The sequence below is a fragment of the Impatiens glandulifera genome, chromosome 2, assembly GCF_907164915.1.
Source record: "Impatiens glandulifera chromosome 2, dImpGla2.1, whole genome shotgun sequence".
NCBI lineage: Eukaryota > Viridiplantae > Streptophyta > Magnoliopsida > Ericales > Balsaminaceae > Impatiens > Impatiens glandulifera.
Genome location: NC_061863.1, coordinates 12,601,630 through 12,620,932, shown reverse-complemented (window position 1 = coordinate 12,620,932; position 19,303 = coordinate 12,601,630). Strand labels below are relative to the sequence as shown.

The window sequence follows — 19,303 nt, the reverse complement described above, 5'->3', positions numbered from 1 at the left end:
GTGCTTCTGGAAAAACCGCGGACAAGGCGTTGGCAATACTTGGGTGTCTATCGGATATGAAGACGAGATCCGGGACTGATCCAATTGCCAACCTTAGTTGTTGCATGAAATATGTCCAAGAGTTATTATTCTCTGAATCAACGACACCAAAAGCAACGGGATATAGTTGCTCGTTCGCATCCAATGCTATCGCAACCAGTAGTTGACCTCCAACTTTATGCTTAAGGAAGCTGGCATCGATGCACAATACAGGACGACAACATCCTATGAAACCCCTAATTGAAACCCCTAAAGACATGAACATATACCTGAAGTGTCCTTCCTCATCCGTCTGGATGTCAGTTATGGTACCTGGGTTCTTCTTCTGCAACATGAACAGGTAGGATGACAATTCACCATAGGAATCCTCCACAGTTCCTCGCACCGCCATTAAGGCCTTTTCCCTTGACCTCCAAGCCTTATTATATGTCAAAGTTAACCCATAACTTGTATGCATGTCTTCCATTATTTTTTTAGGCATGTGGTCATGGTGATGGTCCATGTATTTACGTTTGATACACTCCGCAATTACCCATGATGGTGCTTGCCTCACATTGTCTTGTCTCGTCAAAATTGAGCATGTGTGTTCTTTTACAAATTTTCTGATCTCAAACATCTCCGAGAATTTTCCTTTCATAGCACGCAATTTCCACTTGCAGTTCTCAGCCATGCATTTTACAAACCAAAGATTTTTTGTTGACTTCACCACTTTAAGGACAAAGTGATTAGACATCGCATGTCTATGCAACCTCAATTGTATTTCTTTTTTGTTATCAAAGAACGTACCCACTTCCAATGAATTTTCAATTAATGGAGCAGGAGTTTCGATCTCGAGTGGTTCATATGAGAAGTAGTGCTTGGTTCCCTCAGTATGGCTGAATGTATTCCTAACATGGGAAGTGCTTGGTTGACTTGGGAAGACATTTTCCGGCTCAAAAACATTTTGCTCCTCACATACATCTCTCTGCTCAAAAACATCTTGCTGCTCAAATATATCTCGCTGCTCAAACACATCCTGCTGCTCAAACACATGCTCAGATACATCTTGTTGCCTTAGGAATACATCTTGTTGACTTGGGAATACATCTTGCTGCTCAAACACATCCTGCTGCTCAGATACATCTTGTTGTCTTAGGAATACATCTTGTTGACTTGGGAATACATCTTGCTGCTCAAACACATCTCGATGCCTTGGTAAGATATCTTGCTGCTCAAATATGTCATTTTCTGGTCTTTCACTTTGTTGAGTTGAAGGTATTGACTTCTCTACTAAGGAGACACATAGCGGGGCGCGATGATTGGGCAGTGAAGACGAGAGTTCTTGTAAATAGAACGCCACATCGCTATCTCCAATGATTGTTGCAGGAGGAGAATTGATCATTAGCATATTATACTTTACCTTGAACACTAAGTCATATCTTAGTTTGTCCACACCAATAGAATTATAGACAATTGAAGCTAACTCTTCATATGTAGCATTTCGGGGTACATTCACACCACGACACGAACTTGAGACAAAAGAACTAACCCCACAATCATCAGTTTTCCAGTCTCCATCAAAGAGTAGAAAAACACCAACATTCATGTGATCTGCAATTGAAAAAAATTCAAAGAAGTCAGTGACAGTGACCAGTCAGTGTTAATTGCAAGGAGGAAAATGCAAGGAGGAAAATGCATCTGTCGCAGGCGACAGTGCATCTGTCGTCTGCGACAGATGCACTGTCGTCTGCGACAGATGCACTGTCGTCTGCGACAGATGCACTGTCGTCTGCGACAGATGCACTGTCGTCTGCGACAGATGCACTGTCGCCTTCGTCACCTTCTTCGGATGTATATTTCACTGTAAAACATATCAGCCAAGCTCTAAAACCATTATTCCATGACCTAACCTACATCCTAGACTCTAAACAACAAAACCCTAAAAGGACGAACGTCTAACCTGAATGTTGAAGACGATCGTCGATGTTGAAGGAAGGATCCGTTGATGATGAAGGAAGCTTGATGATGAAGGAAGCTTGATGATGAAGAACCTTGATGAAGGAAGCTTGATGATGAAGAACCTTGATGAAGGAAGGACGGGGAAAGGACGGTTGGTGGAGAGGAGGGAAATGGAGAAGAAAGTGACATTTCATAACTGAAATGCGCACTCACTTACTGATTTTTTTTTTTTTTTTTTTTTTAATAAAGGGTAAAACTGACCTTTTGCCTTGGCAAAAGGTCAAAAATGAAAAATTTATTAAACACATGTTAAAAGTGGAAATTCCACTCTTATGAGGGTTATTCCATCAAACTTCCCAATATGTTAGCTTTCAATTTTCAGAAAATTAATGGTGTTAAAATTAATTATAATTGAAACATATGCTTTCAATTTTAAAATAATTAATTATTATATATATACATTCTTAAATTAATTAAGTTGGATAATTAAAAGAATGTGATATTAAGATTAATAACTAAGAAGAGATAATATATTTATTTATATAAGTATATATATTGTCTTATATTATATTTTGATTATGATGTTAAGTTAAATGTGTAATATATTTATTTGTCGACACAGTTTAGTCAAATATAAAATATAATTTGTCTCCGAAAAGAAGACAAATTGTTGTAAAAGTGCTAGAATGACGAAAGGGCGCATTGGCGTAGTGGTTCAAAGTTCAGACGCAATTGTGCGTGAGATTAAATAAGTTGTTTCTGTTAGAACTTATTTTAATCATGTATTTAAAGAGACTCGGCTATGTTAGTCAAAATTGTCTTCGCCAAAATTTGTCTCGGTGAGAACAATTTTCCCAAATTTATTTTGAGCATGCATAGTCGCTTCACGCCGATTATTGTTCAAAACATGGCAATATAAGTGCTTCGATTAAGACATAAAATATATTTGTAGTTATATTTAATTTGATTATGTTGCTGAGTGATTATTAATATAAATAATGCATATTAGCTAATAATATGATGATTCATGTTCATTCATAATAAGTATGATCATCTAGAAATTTATATATATATATATATATATATATATATATAAATAAAAATTTATTTTCTATCTATTTTATTTTAATAGATAATTTTGAAATTTGTCACAAATTATGTGTTTTTTGATGGACAAAGATTTCTTATGAAATGTTAAAGGTCATCTAATTAATTAAGAAACGAATAATTGATGACATGAATACTTATTTATATAATTAGTTAGTTTTGTATTTGATTAAAGATAAATGGTCAATATTCTAATTAAGTGTAATAATTAATATTCTAATTAATTATCATGTATTTTTTTAACTTATTTTTAATGATAAATGAAATTGTATATATATTTGTTTAATAATATATGACATATTATTTATTTGATTACGTTTCTATGTTATTGACTATATATATTATAGTTGTTTTGTTGTGGTGACTAAAATTAATGAAGCAATAATATACAATATCATATATATGGATATATTAATTTTGGTTTAATATAATATATTTGATATACATTGTTCAACCATCATTAAGACTTACTTAATTTGATAATTTTGAAATCAAATAATTACAAGGAAGTCTTGTTTAATTTGAGAATAATGTGGCAAACGTGCCGATATTACAGGACGCAAACGTGCAACCGAAAATAAATGTTTAAGCGGCTTCGGCCAAAGATTCTTGAAACATTATGATTTCTTTTGTAGAAATCATGTGATACGGTGAATATTTATTTGATTAAATATTTTAATTTTTTATTATAGAAATGAAGTGTTAAAATAAATATTTTAATTGATTAAATAATTTTAATTTCTTATGTAGAGATTATGTGAAGAATGATTTATAAATGAATAAACATTATAATCTCTTGTATAGAAATTATGATTTATTCAATTAAATATTTATAATATAGTTATCTTATTCAATGTATGATAAGTATAACAAAAAAAATTGTAAAAGAATTGTGTGACAATTTCTTGATTAGAAAATCATTGATTTAAATCATACAAATGTGTGTGATTTAAAAAGGATACCAACACGAATGTGGGGGCAAATATTTTTATTGATTATAACACAAAAATAATTGTGTATATTATGATAAATAAAAAGATAATTTATTGTTAGAGAAATATGTTCTTTATAAAAGATAAAGTTGCGCAACTTTACAAAAAAAAGAAAATAACAAGAAAATGTCTTGTTTATATTTGTTGAGTTGGTGCTCAAATTGATATTATAAATTTGAGGATTTTGAAATCAAGAAAAGTGACATATTTTGACATTACTTTCATAAATATTTGAAGAACCAATGTCTTCAAAAAGATTTATGAAATAAATGAAAAGGAAAGTTTATAAAGTCTTGATATGACTTATAATAAATTTTATAATAATGATATGAAAATTTGATCATACTTTTATTAGAAAGTGGATGTGACAATTATATATATCATGAAGACAATGAAAATTGTTTCATTACGTGTCTTTTGTACGATATTTTATCGTTTAAAATTGCAATAAAAATGATTAAATTCATTAAGAATGTGAATTGCACTACACGAAATATCATATTGTTATCAAATAATATATTGATATTATTAATTAAAAGACTTTACGTCTACAAGTGAATATGTTTACACTTGAAAGTGCAATCTACGTATGGAAATCTTCTAAAAAAATTATGATAGATAGATTAAACGTTATAATCTATGTTTCTGACTTATGTCGAAAAATAAAATATTTTTATGCAAAATATATAATTGTTTACACGAAGGCAGAATAGTTCAAAGACATTTTGTCTACTAGTTAGCCAAGTAAACAATATTTTCATAAAAAAAATGTTTAAATGGTAAGCATGTACGAATGACTATGCTTCTTATTAGAAGATGTTCCAAAGTTAACTAAGAATGTACCAACATAAATTTCTAATTATTGTGATAGTAATTTGAAATTGGACAAGCTTAGAGTCAATGACAAGTCTAGACATACACGTCTTAGACATAATGTCATTAGACTATACTCTCTAATGGAGTTATCAAATTTTACTATGTAAGTCAAAGATAACATTGTGGATACACTAATCAGATTATTGAATAGAGAGATAGTTTGAAGTCTTTTGAGACATTAGCCTACTATAAGTTGGTATGAAGGAAAACTCAACCTATGCAGACTGGAGATCCCAAGAACTAGGTTTAATGGGACAACCTAATTGTACTGACTTGGAAAGTTATTGTTGAGGATTAATCCTATAACGAAACAATATATATTTTGACGAGGATAAGCATATCACTTTTAATGATTCTTTGTGAGCAAAGAGATCACCTATGTGAGGGAGAAGTGGGGCCGCTTCGAAAGAATTATACGACTCAATTCTAGACCCTCTCATAGAACCAGACGCGTGTTCCATGGCCAAAATGGACACAACCATGAGAGCTTGACATGTATCAGGGAGAATTCTATGTGAAAGTGTGTAATTGTTTACACAAATGGCAGAAAAGTTTAAGGACATCAAGTCTACTAATCGGCTAGTAAAGTTATAGTTTCATAAGGGAAGGTTCAAAGGGTTACACATACCTATCTTATGTATAATTCAACTGTTGAACCTTTCACCGGGTTAATCTTTCAATTTCCATTAATGTAAGGGATTGTTGGAGTTTTTAAACTAATTCTATAAATTCCATTAATGAATGGAAATTAGAATGTGGGTAATAAAATTAAATCAAATTCACATGAAATTCAAACGTGAATTAAAATGTAAAATTTGATCCAAATGTTTGAATTAATTAATTTAATTTAATTAATTAAAATACCTTGATGACCAATTAACAAAATGTTGTTAATTTGTAGCGTGACTTACATGAGTTTGTCATTATTATTAATTGTTATGATAATTTAATATTATTATTAACAGATTAAAAAAACTATGTAACGTGAGTATTGCAAAATAAATGTCTTCATTAATTTTGGCAAACAATTACCCTTCATTAAAAATAAATATTAAGGCAAATGAAGAGGCAAGCAATGTCAACCGTTGGATCAATTGATGATTTAATTAACTATTTATTATTTCAACAATCTAAATAGTCATTCTATCCCACACCATCCAATGGACAAGAATACACAACACTTCATCCTTAATTTTTCTCACTCTAGAATTCCAAAAGCCCTCTTCTTATTTTGTGAGTGTTCTTCGAGTTCTTCGCTCGATATTTTCCGTTGAAACCCGGTGATAGTTCAGGTACGCTGATCAAGTTCGACGAGTAGTGATTTCAGTGCACAATCACTACTGGATTCGTTGTACCCTGGGAGACAGTCATCTACGATAAAGCTCCAACACAAACGGGAAACGATGTAACTGTTTTAAGGGAAATGTGTCAAACACATGCCTCGAATCAACATTTTATCTGGTGATTTCGTTCTTTGTAATATTGTATTTATTTAATTTATTTGTAACATCATTTTTATATATATATATATATATATATTTCTATTATTTTTCAAGACAAGATTTCTAACACTTTATTGGTAGTAGAGAAACATGTGTGTGGAGAGGTGGAGATGGTGGCAAGGTTGGCATTGTGAAGAGCACGAGTTTTGGCACAAGTGATCATGATGATGAGAGGAATATTTAGTATAACGGTGGAAAGTTCACATATGGGAGTAGAAGGATTGATTGAAGATGAGTTGGTTATTGAGGATGGATGATATGAATTTGACGTTGGTGAGTTATTTGGTAAAGATGGAGGGTCGGAGTTTGATGATAATGATGAGTTATTCAAGTGTTGGAGAAGATGGTGGATATGGGGTTTGTGATGTTAAAGTTGGAGAGATTTGTGGTCATAAATGTTAAAAAAAGGAAAATGCGGTGTTTGAGAGACAGATGATGTAGAGGGATTAGCGTATGTTGGTGTTGTATTTTTAAATGGAGATGTTTGTTCATTAAAAGTGACTTGACGACATATATATATTATTCTGGAAGGAAGGTGTAGAGAATGGTAACCTTTGTCATTTGGATTATAGCAAAAATAAATACATTTTAGAGTTCGAATATCCATTTTGTAAGAGTTATATAATCGAGTGAGAGGGAAGTAAAAGTATCCAAAAGTTTTGAGGAATAGATAGTTAGGAGGACGATTAATAAGAATTTCAAAAGGGATTGGTGAGCCTTACCATTTATTAGAAGATGGTTAATGAGATACGTGTTTATGAAAAAAGTATCATCCCACCATGATAAGGGAATAGAGGCATGAATAAGAAGAGTATTCAATAACACCATTTTGTTCGCTTGTATGTGGGAATTATAGACGGTGTTGGATATCATGAGTTTCATGATAAGATTGAAACTCTTATATTCACCTCCTCTCCGATCAGATTGTAGAGCTTTGATAAATGTGTTGAATTGATTTTAACAAGTTTCTTAAATTTGATAAAAAGTTGGTAAGAAATCATATTTTCGTTAGATGGGATATAGCCAAGTGAAGCAATTGCCGTCATCGTTAAAATTGAAAAAATATTGAAAACTGTTAGTAGGAAAAGAGAAGGACCCAAAACGTCATAATATAATAACTCTAATGGAGAATTACAACGAGATTTAGAAATAAAAAAAAATTAATTTGTATGTTTTTCCATATTAAAAAGAGTCACAAAAACATATATTATTGTGGCCAATAATATGTAAATGAAAAGAAGACATAATAAATGTTATGTTAATGATGAATGATATTCAAGACGATGATGACAAGAGTTTGCAGATGAACGAGTTCCTACAAGAGCTTGATAAGTGGGTGGAGGGTTGACAATTGAGTGTAGACGATATAGCCCATTTTTAAGTGTGTCGTGAAGGAGTTCCCTCTTTGTGACATGATCTTTGACAGTGCAATAATTTGGATGAAAATTCAAAAAAAAAATATTATTGTCGACATAAAATTTGGAAACACTAGATGAAGATTTTTATTAGAATATGGATTGAATGATTGTCCAATATTATAAATATGATGTGGGTTATCGTTGCTCATTTTAATAGTTTATGTACCATGATAGGGAGTTGAAATGATAATGTTGTCAAGTTTTCACCGTGAGATTGTTTGTAGCACATAATCGAAATAATAGAGTTGTCTAAGTTATATAATAATTGTTGAATTTAATTATGTTTGAAATCAATTTAGACTAAGTCTTAGTTTTAGTTTAATGTGCACTTATTTTTCACGTGTGTATGATATATATATATATATATATATATATATATATATATATATATATATATATATATATATATATATATATATATATATATATATATATATATATATATATATATATATATATATATATATAAATATATAAATATATACATATATACACCTAAATATATATATATCATACAGACTTCACATTGTTTATGAGTGCCATCTAATTTGACTCCTTAAAAATTTTGAAAGAATTTATGATTAAGCTTTTTTTTTTTTTAGCTTTTTTTTTTACTTTTGTTAGTTTTTGAGCTTTTTAGACTTTTGGCTTTTTATCTTTTCTCTATGTTTTTTCAAATATTTTTCTTGGGTTTGATGCTTAGTTATGTACGGGAAAGAGTCTCGGCGATATGGCTCGTACACATATCTGAATGGACAGTCTTTACTCCGAAATTGCTAATTTTATACCTGACCACTTTTTATACCATTTTATTTGAAAAAAACATTTATGAAGTATACTTTGAAATAAAATCAACTCCTACTCTAGCTCAAAAGGACAGCCTAATTTCAATCCTAAATCATATTTCTACATTTTATAATATATAACAAAAAAAAGAAGACTAAAAAATCGTTTAGAAGAACTTATTAATGAGAGGATTGAAAATTATCAAAATTTAAAAATATTTCAAAAATTATGGTTAGTGCATCAAATTATTGGAAAATAATTTAACAATCATCCCTAAATTATTATTTTAATTTTTGGACATATGTATCAAAAGTTATAGACACATCAAAGTAGGCCAAATGATAAAAAAAAAATTGTTAGAAGTAATGTTTTGAAATAACAGAAAAATATATATACATACGATGTTACAAATAAATAAAAATAAAATAAGATATACGAAGAACAATATCACCGTATTTGATGGTTGATTCGAGGCATGTGTTAGACACATTTCCCTTAAAACAGTTTCACCGTCTCCCCATGTGCTAGAGCTTATCACAGATGACTGTCTCCCAGGGTACAACGAATCTAGTAGTAATTCAGCACCGAAATCACTACACAACGAGCTTGATAAAGTACATAAACTATCATCGGGTTTCAACGGAAAAATCGAACAAAGAACTCGAAGAACACTCACAAAATAAGAAGAAGACTCTTGAAATTCTAGAGTGTGAAAGAATGAAAATGAAGAAGTTGTTTTTGATTAGAGATGAGAGGTCTTATATTGTTGAAAGTTAAACCATTAAATAAAATCATCATTTGATCCAACGGTTGGCATTGTCTACCTCTTCATTACCTTAACGTTTTTCTCTTCATTATAGAGTAATTGTTTGCCAAAACAATTAAGGCATTTACAATTCAATACTAACATTTAGGGCTGCAAATGAGTCAAGCCGCTCGTGAGCTGCTCGCGAGCCGCTCGATCAAAGTTCGGCTTGAGCTTGACTTTGATCGAGTTCGAGCCGGCTCGTTTAATATTCGAGCCGAACTCGAGCTCATATAATGCTTGCTTGACGGCTTGTCGAGCTTTTTCGAGCCTGATAATTTATAATATATTTATTTATTTATTTAATATAAAAAAATTTAAAATTTAAAACAATTTTTTTTCTCTATTTTCAAAGCCCATATAGAAAGCCCGTAATCCACATTATTATATTATATTGTCATAAAACAAAACCCTAATTTCTAATGTATGACTCTTTATCTCTTTTTCTTCTTTCTGTCTTTATCGTTTCTTCTTCTTCCTCATCTTCACCGTTTCTTCTTTCTTCTTGTTCTTCCTCTATCTTCACAATTTCTTCTTCTTCCTTTTTCACTATTTCTTCTTCTTTCGTCTTCATCGTTACTTTCACTCATTCATAATAGATTAATACATTTTTTTTATGTTATCTCTCATCTACACTATTTCTATCATTCATTCACAAGAAACATACAGGTAAATTAAAATATATTTTCATTTCTACTATAGTTATTGCTCATACTTTTAAATAACTTTGATTTTTTTATATTATGAGTAAATTTGTGCTTATACAGATTGTTCATAGATCTATATGGAAAAACACTATTATATATATTAATTATTCATAGATCTATATGAATAAACACTATTATATATATATTAATAGTGTTCATAGATCTATATAGAAAAATATTTTTAATATATATTGATCATAGATTTATATAGAAAAACACTATTATGGTAAACACTATTATATTATATATAATATTGAAATATTAATATATTATATATAATAAAAGATAAAAAAAATGTTAATATATATTTTGTATATATTATGAAGAGATAAAATAGTTTGTATATATTATATATAATATGTTGAGAGAAAAAATAAATTTATAATATTAATAATATATTGTAATATATAAATAAATTAATAGATTCTTTCTATAAATAAGTCAATAAATTCTTGTTATATTTGTACCCAAATAATTTAATTATATATAATAATATTTGATAAAAAATATGTTGAATTTTTTTTTGTCCGTATCTCCCTTAAACCTTAAAGTAAGTTAAATTTTAGTTATTTGTTTTAACATGTATTTTTTATATTAATTATTTTTAAGCTTAAATGCAGGTAGATGTACTTGTGATATGCTTAAAGAACGTGACTAAAAAAATATTAATATATTGAATGTTCAAACAATTTATATAGTATTGTACTTTAATTTTAGAATTTTATATTTTAGAATTTTGACTAGTAATTGTGGTTGAATGCTTTTTGGATTATTATGATTTTGGAATTTTAAATAGTTATAATTTTTTAATATTTTCAATTTTAAATATTATGTATTAAATGTTGAATATGTATGAAAGTTTGATATTTCATTTTGAAAATAAATTTTAGTTTGAGTTCGAGCTTGAATTCGAGCTCGAGCTTGAGTTTGAGCTCGAACTCGATCTTGAATTCGAGCTTGAGTTCGAGCTTTTTGAGTCGAGTCGAGCTTATAGGTAAATAGTCGAGTCAAGTTCGAGCTTAAATTTATAAACTCGTTCGAACTCGAGTTCGAGTCGAGCTAATAAATACTAAATCGAGTCGAGTTCGAGCTCAAGCAAATTCGAGCTCGACTCGGCTCATTTGCAGCCCTACTAACATTACATGGTTTTCCAATTTGTTAATAATAATATAAATTATCATAACAAATAATAATAATAATAATAATAATAATAACAAACTCATGTAAATTACATTACAAATTAACAATATTTTGTTAATTGGTCAGTAAGGCATTTTAGATCAATTAATTTAAATTAATTGATTTAAATTATACATTTGGATCAAATTTCACCCTTTAATTCACGTTTGAATTTCATGTGAATTTGATTTGATTTTATTATCTATATTCTAATTTTCATTCATTAATGGAATTTATAGAACTAGTTTAAAAATTCCAACAAAAATATATATATCCAAACAGCTTCAATCCAGAATATTTTCATTTTATAAAATGTAGAAAAATAATTCTAATCATTTTATACTTTTCTTGAATTTTTTCAATAATTATCAGAGACATTCTAGATTCAAAATAATTCAGAAGCCACTTTAAGTTATAAATACTTCAATTTTAGGGAGTTTTATAGGACTTTTTTTAACGTGATTATAAGTAGCTTAGAAGTCGAACTTGTGAACTTGAAACAAGATACCAATATGAAATTTGTAGATAAATGGACTAATCTAATTCCTGTTAAAGAATCAATCCATTTGAAGTAGTATTCAAATTGTTATAGCATGTCACCAAATATTTTATGCATATATACTGTGTAAAAAAATAGTTTATAACAGTATCAAATGCACAATATTAGACCATCTATCCAGATCAGATATAACATAAAATATCAAAATATTCTTAATTAAAGAACCTTACTATCTTAGATCTATATGACCTGTTTAGATTTAGACTTGACAATAATATGCCTAAAAAAAGTTATAAATATAAATGTCATCTAGGCCATCTCAAAATTTGAGAACAATTGACATTAAAATGAATTTTTAGTTGACTCTACAAGAAGGCATGTCAAATAACCAAAATCAGTTGTTATCATAAATTTTGTTTTTTTTTCTTCCATAACAAAATTGAAAACATTTTTTTATAATATTTTTGGATCGTCATTCTCAAGTAAAAGTTTGAAAACGATGATCAAGTTTTACTTTTTTTTAATTTGAAAATAAATTTAGACGAATTTTATTTACAATGTATGGATAAAGTGCAATACAATAGAAAGTTTTCAAATCATCAAAAAAAAACATATCTAAATCATCAAATTGAATAACTATATAATTTTTAAGAAGTTTGAAACTCAAATATGCAAAAATTGAAACTCATTTATATTATAATTACAAGTAAAATAGAGACTTACAAATAGTATGAAAATACTTCATAATCTCTCTTCCTCCCTACAAAAACTCTTTCTTAAATCCTAAACATGATTCTAACTCATTCTATCACATCTATTGCAAAACTTAAACATAGTGAATATTGGGTGATCCAAGTTATCCTGTCTCTCAATGAAAAATCTAGAGGTGCTCTTTTGGCAGCCTCACTTTATAATTGTTTTACTAAACTAAAGAGGGTTAAAAACTTAAAAACATATAACTTCTAATTTATCTCTCCCAAAGAGATTTTGGGGGCCTCCTTTTGAAGAATTTCTTCTTTATTTATAGATGCAAGAGAAAGAGAAGTTGGAGATTTATTCTTTTTCCAATCTCAAACAAAAGCATTTGTCATCTCTATTTATAGATGTAAAATAGGTTGAAGATTCATTCTCTTTTCAATGTGGATTAAATGCATTTGTCTCTCTATTTATCTTTCATTCACTCCTTTTGCTTGCATAAGTAAATTCCAAAACAATGCCATATGTGTCCTCTATATATAGGTCATGTCACATTTGTTGACTTTTGATGTCGTGGACTTTTTTCATGTTAATACTGGTTTTTTTTTGTCTCTTAAAAAAAATATAATATTAGTATTAAACACTATATCGACTTAGGCAGTTAGTATTCAAAATTTGGTCAATATAATTCTGTTTTTTCGAATTAGTTACTTATTTTTAATTCCGTACAATGAACTCGTTTATAAATTTTCAAAAAATATAAAATAGGCTCGAGATTTTTTGAAATTTATAAATTTGAAGAGAGTAAAAAATGAGTGTCTACATCGTACTCTTCCTTTAATTTAATATAGTAGTTTATTATTTGATTAGTTCTTAGTTATTGATATTAGTTTATTAATAATTAGTTTATATTTTGAGTTTTTTAAATATTTTACTAATAAGTTATGAGTTTTAACGTGAGATAATCAAAAAATTGAAGAAGGGTCTTTTGGTAGACTCATGCATTTTAGATTATGAAAATTTGATAGTTTAAAGTAAATTATTATTACTTATAAAATTATTTTTATATTTTTGTTAATAAAAAATTATTTGATAATCATAATATTATCAAACCAGTAGCATTTTCATCCCAAACCTTTTTGAAATTAGAACTTCTTTTTTTATTTTGTGAAAGTTTTGAACCACTGATTATTGTACTGTTCTGCCTTCTTCTTAATTAGGATCTTTATCAACTCTAAGTGCTAATACCATGTAAAAATTGAGTGTAAAAAGTCAAATCTTTTAACAAGATCAACAAAATTAATTGTATTTAAGATCAAGAAATATGAATAAATACTAGAAAGTGAAATATTTATTGATCAAGCGTGTGGGATTAAGAACAGTATGTGTGTTTTACAAGTGATATATTGCTGATGTCCGTAACTGAATAAAATTTGTATTATATACAAATTATTCCTTATTATTTATAGAGTTATCTAAATGAGAAACACAAATTTAATAAACTAAATAGTGTCTTGTTTGAACTACAGTAAAACATATAAATGTATTAGTTATTAATTTAAATTCAAACATAATCAAATACTTATCTCAATTTGGTTGATTGATGCATTTTTTTCAATAAATGATCGAGAGATATGAATGTTTTAACAATGTGTTATGAGATTTTTCCAGTAAAAAATCAAAATTTCATCTTATACCTTTTTGAAACAAAATTATTTAGTCAGAAGCGGGTTTGAACCCACGCCCACGTTAGTGGACCAGAACTTGAGTCTGGCGCCTTAGACTACTCGATCATCCTGACTTTAAAATGGTCGATATATGAATGTTTTAACAACAAAATTATTTTGTCAGAAGTGGGGTTTTTTAAAATGGTCGATATATGAATGTTTTAACAACAAAATTATTTTGTCAGAAGTGGGGTTTGAACCCACGCCCACGTTAGTGGACCAGAACTTGAGTCTGGCGCCTTAGACCACTCGGCCATCCTGACTTTTGATGTTATTTTTTAGTTTCTTTTGATAAGTATGCTAACTTTTTATTAAAATTCAAATATTATAACTTATTTAGTTTTTATCATTTAATAAATATTATACGAATTCAATTCATATAACTATAAAAGTTTAAATTAACCTAATATCAAACAAATTTCTAGAGCTCATTTAATTTGAATTTTTTTTAAAACAATTATCAAAACTTAACAATCTCATTCTATATCTTTTGAATCATTAAATAACTTATTATAATTAATCAAAATACTCTTACATTATTTAGATAAAATTTAAACATTGAATTAAAAAAGCATTATAAAAATTCAACCATAACCTACTTTTTCATAAAAACTAGATTTTGGATAAAACTTTCAAATATTAAACCAACATCAGAGGAGAAAGGGATGGTTCAGTAGGTGAATGAAAAGTATTAAATAATCTCTCATTTTTAAAAAGTCTCCAAACATCATATAAAATGTGATGAATTAAATAAACCAAGGGGTGGTGGTGCAGTCTTATACTTTTTGGCCCAACTAAAAAGTAACTTAGTAATTGTTTGTTTTGGAACCAATGTTTCTTTGATAAGCTCAACAGAGAGGTTGATGCAAAAATACAAGAGGGAATATTCTTAAGAATGAGTTAGAACATCTCATTGGCAATGACGTCTCTACTATCTTTGTCGAATTGAAGATTGAATTCGGTACACAACTCAATTGATATAAACAATTTCAAATGGCAACTCTATGTTCGGGATTGATAAGAGTTAGAATCAAACTCAATTGAGATCATTCAATTCATTTGTGCAAAGGGATATTTGGAATAAAATTGGAACAAACTATCATCTCCAATAAAGTGTCTACAAAATGGGGATGGTGAGGCACCATCAGAGTAAGTAAAATGCAAAATATTTCAAAAGTAAAATCCTAGAATAAACAATACACCTTTTTTTATATGTAAATTTCAAACAAATAGGAAATGACAACTTGGGAGGGATTTTTTCTTTCCCAACAATTTATTCTCGTTTAGCCGCTCATCTTCCTCGTGATTTCTTTCTTTTAAATTTGTGTCCATTCTAGAATAATGTTTTGGAATACACTTTATATTTATATTTATATTTATATATATTAACAAATTTAATATATTTATTTGTTCAACTATCATCTAGTTTCAACTTCAGGCGTTTCCAAAAGGCCTACTGTAATTCTTTTGAGTTTGAGTTAAAGTGTAATTGTCCCAATTTAAGTATAGGTGGGAGATGATCTTAATGTTAATATAAAATTGGCCATTTATATTTTTAGACAAAATACTTAACACTTGCCTTAATATGCAATTTTTATATATTAAATAAATCACTAAATTATACTTTAATAAACATTATAAAATGATAATGTTACAATGATAATAGTTAAATATTTTGACTAGTCTCCAAAAATATAATAGATTAGGTTGGGAAATTTTTATACATTGAGTTAATATTTATAATGTTCCTCCAACATTTAAATAAGTTTTAAATATATTTTAAACATGATTTTGTTTGAAAATTTTCATATACATGTATTATTTTTGTTTGAAATTAAAATTACTCCTTGTACAATTTTTTTTAAATAGTTAAGTTTTTTAAAAATGAAGAACATATTCCAAGTATAAATAATTCTTATCCTATGATTGAAATTTGAGCTATCTTAATCACTAATTTAAAATCATTCCATCGCCTATAGTTTTATGTTGTGTTTCTTAAATTTGAATTATAACTTGTTTTAACTAATAACACATTTCATTTTCAATTTAAATTCATTCTCACTTTCAATTCATTCTCACCAAAAGATAACCACCATTTATTCCCACTTTCAATTCATTCTCACCAAAAGATAACCACAATTTTGGTATAAAACATGTATAGCCGATCAATTGAAATTTATTACAATATTTTTTTATTATTTAGAGATAATTTTTAAGGTACGACACAACCACACAATATCTAAATATGGAGGAGATGAATAAATAACGTGTCTTTGTTATGAACATTTTCTTTATAATGGTATGCAACATTTTCTTTATAAATATATTTCTAAAAAAAACAGTGACAATGTCATTATTGTAAAATACATGTGTATAGTTTTGTTCACATGTGATTATCCCTCGCTAATGTCTCCTCCAAAGGCAATTTCATCATCTCCCTTTCCCTATCAACAAGACTTCACCTTTCTCTATCTCTCTACTATTCCTACTTCTTCTACAACATTCTCTGTTTTCGTCAAAAACAAGTCCTCAAATCCGTACACTATACATGAAGATCCATTCTCATCCCTGTTGAATCACATTCAGAAGATATACAGATCCTCGATCCTTCTCCGATGTGTTGCGGTTGAACTTTTCCGACCTCTCTCCATCTATTTCTCTGATTAAGCTCCTTCAATGGCGAATTCTATGAAACTGAAAGGCAAGTACTACTTCTCTTTCATTTTCCTTTCCGCAATTCTTTTTTCTCGCTCATCTAGGGTTTTAGTAGCCGGTTTGGAGTCTGATCCGATTAGAAATGTTCCTTCCACGTCTGAGCTTGATTCCGTTGATGAATTGAATCGGCAACAAGTTCAGATTGATAAACTAGAGGAGTTAGTGAGAAATCTTAGTCAGTTAGTGTCTAGGTTACAGTCGAAATTCGAAGAATCTCCGGAAATCAGAGTATTAGATGATTCAGAAATTGTTAATCGATTGTATAATCACGAGAATGAAGAAGGTGCTGTTTCGGTTACTAAGCATAATCCATTTTGGTCAGAGAGGTTTCAATTTGTGTCAGCTGTTAAGTTAAATTCAAATGCTACATCTATTAACATACTTCCGTTTAGGGATTTTGATGGTTTGAGTAAGTATATTGCTGTTGGTAATGAACATGGTAGGGTTTATTTGATTTTACGAAACGGCCAGGTTTTGATTGATTTCGATACGAAATCAGATTCGGCTGTAACTTCTATGTTATCTTACATGTCTGTTGGTAAGAACGAGAGTGTTTTGATTACTGGACATAAGAATGGAATGATTCTCGTTCATAGGGTTTGGGAGGCTTCGAATTCCGATGAGTGGAGTTCGTCGCTCTCGATTAATAATGTTGGGAAATTCGATCCTTCGCCGGAGATAAACATGTTGGAGTTGCATTATGTGGGGAGAATGAGATACATTGTAAGTACTGATACTAATGGGACTATTAGGGTTTTTCGTGAGAATGGAACGGTTTATGGATTGGCTTTTCCGAAAAGTAAGCCACTTGCATTCTTGAAACAAAGGCTTATGTTCTTGACGAAAACCGGTGCGGGCTCTTTGGATTTAAGGAGTATGAGGATAAGGGAGAGCGAATGCGAAGGATTGAACCATTCTTCGGCGTTATCTTACACGTTTGATCCAACTGATAGGGCAAAGGCTTATGGTGTGACGAAAGATGGAGATTTGATTCATGTTATGTTATTGGGAGATGCAATGAATTTCAAATGTAGGGCTAGGGTTTCCAAGAGGAAATTCGATATAAGTTATTCTCGGATTGCCTTACAGGCAATCCGAGGATATCTTCTCATTATCAACCCTGATAACGTGTCGGTCTACAACGTATCCTCTCATCACTACGTTAGGACCGGTGGACCCCGGCTCCTATTCGTCGCGAGTATGAACGAGATTCGTCACTCGTTCCCCCACTCCGAGTTGAAACCGACGACGACGTATTCGATACCTTTAATAACGAGCGATCGCGAGAAGCTCGTTGTTTTAAGTCTCGGAGGCGGTTACGTCGGGACTTTTAAGTCGAACCTCCCGGTTTATAAACCGGAGTCGAATACCATTCTATGGACAAGTCCGGTTTTATTCTTTGTTCTATTCCTATTTGGCGCGTGGCATTTTTTCGCGAAGAAGAAGGATGCATTGACTTCGTGGGGACCGGATGATCCTTTTACCTCGAGCCCGGTAAATGGAGATTCGTCGTCAACTCCTTCTAGGGTTCTTGATGGTGGTGGAGGATTAAGAGGTTCGTCAAGAAGGTATAACTCTCCGCCGCCTAGATATTCGAGTGGGAATGGGGCGGCAAGTTCATTTAGCAGCAGTTCGAGAGGAGGCGGCGCCACCACCACCGCGATGGATCCTAGGGCATCGGAAATAAAATACAGGGGGACGAATATAGAACAAGTGGGATTGTTGCAGAAGAGAAGAGAAAGCTTATTTGGACATAGTTTAGTTGTAGAGAATAATAATGATAGGATTAATTAGTTACATTATTCTCTTGAATGGAGTTGCTATGGTAAGGTTTTATATAGTTATATTTTGTTGTAACTTTAGTTAATAGTAATTATACATCATGCCTTTGATTTGGTTTTGGAACTTTGTTCCATATATATTGTATACATGTGTACTTTTCATTTTTAAAATTTGGGTATTTCATATTTGTTGTAAATTTTGTGTATCTTGATGTTGGATTTTGTTTTCCATATTAGGAAATTTAATAGTGTTTTAAAAAGTTCAAATACTTGGCAAAGTGGGTTGCCATTAGACTTAGAGGCAATAGAGAGAGTGCTAAATTTGAATAAATATTGTCAATTTAGTTGCATCTTTTATATAAAAAAATACAATAAAATTCACATATACTGATACTCTACAGAATCCCTATTATACTAATAATATTTTCTTATCTAGAAAAAAAAATTATATTTCTCCCCAAAATTATTTAACTATTTAAATTCTTATTAAATTTATAATTATTCATTTTCTTAGTTTCACCCGGCAGTCATTTAGT

General features: G+C 29.7%; 1 protein-coding gene and 1 non-coding gene across 2 annotated transcripts; one reads left to right on the top strand and one right to left on the bottom strand.

The window, feature by feature from the left end:
- Window positions 1-14,450: 14,450 nt before the first annotated feature.
- TRNAL-CAA lies at window positions 14,451-14,534 on the bottom strand. The gene has a single exon. It is a non-coding gene; the product is annotated as a tRNA-Leu (tRNA).
- A 2,175-nt stretch (window positions 14,535-16,709) lies between these two features.
- On the top strand, window positions 16,710-18,961 carry LOC124927330 (uncharacterized membrane protein At1g75140-like). Its single transcript, XM_047467727.1, has one exon. It carries the CDS (start codon window positions 16,948-16,950, stop codon window positions 18,778-18,780), a length of 1,833 nt encoding a protein of 610 aa, XP_047323683.1. The 5' UTR covers window positions 16,710-16,947; the 3' UTR covers window positions 18,781-18,961.
- Window positions 18,962-19,303: the final 342 nt, after the last annotated feature.

Excerpts from the sequence above, each read along its gene's own strand:
- LOC124927330 (XM_047467727.1), top strand. The coding sequence starts at position 16,948 with ATGGCGAATTCTATGAAACTGAAAGGCAAGTACTACTTCTCTTTCATT.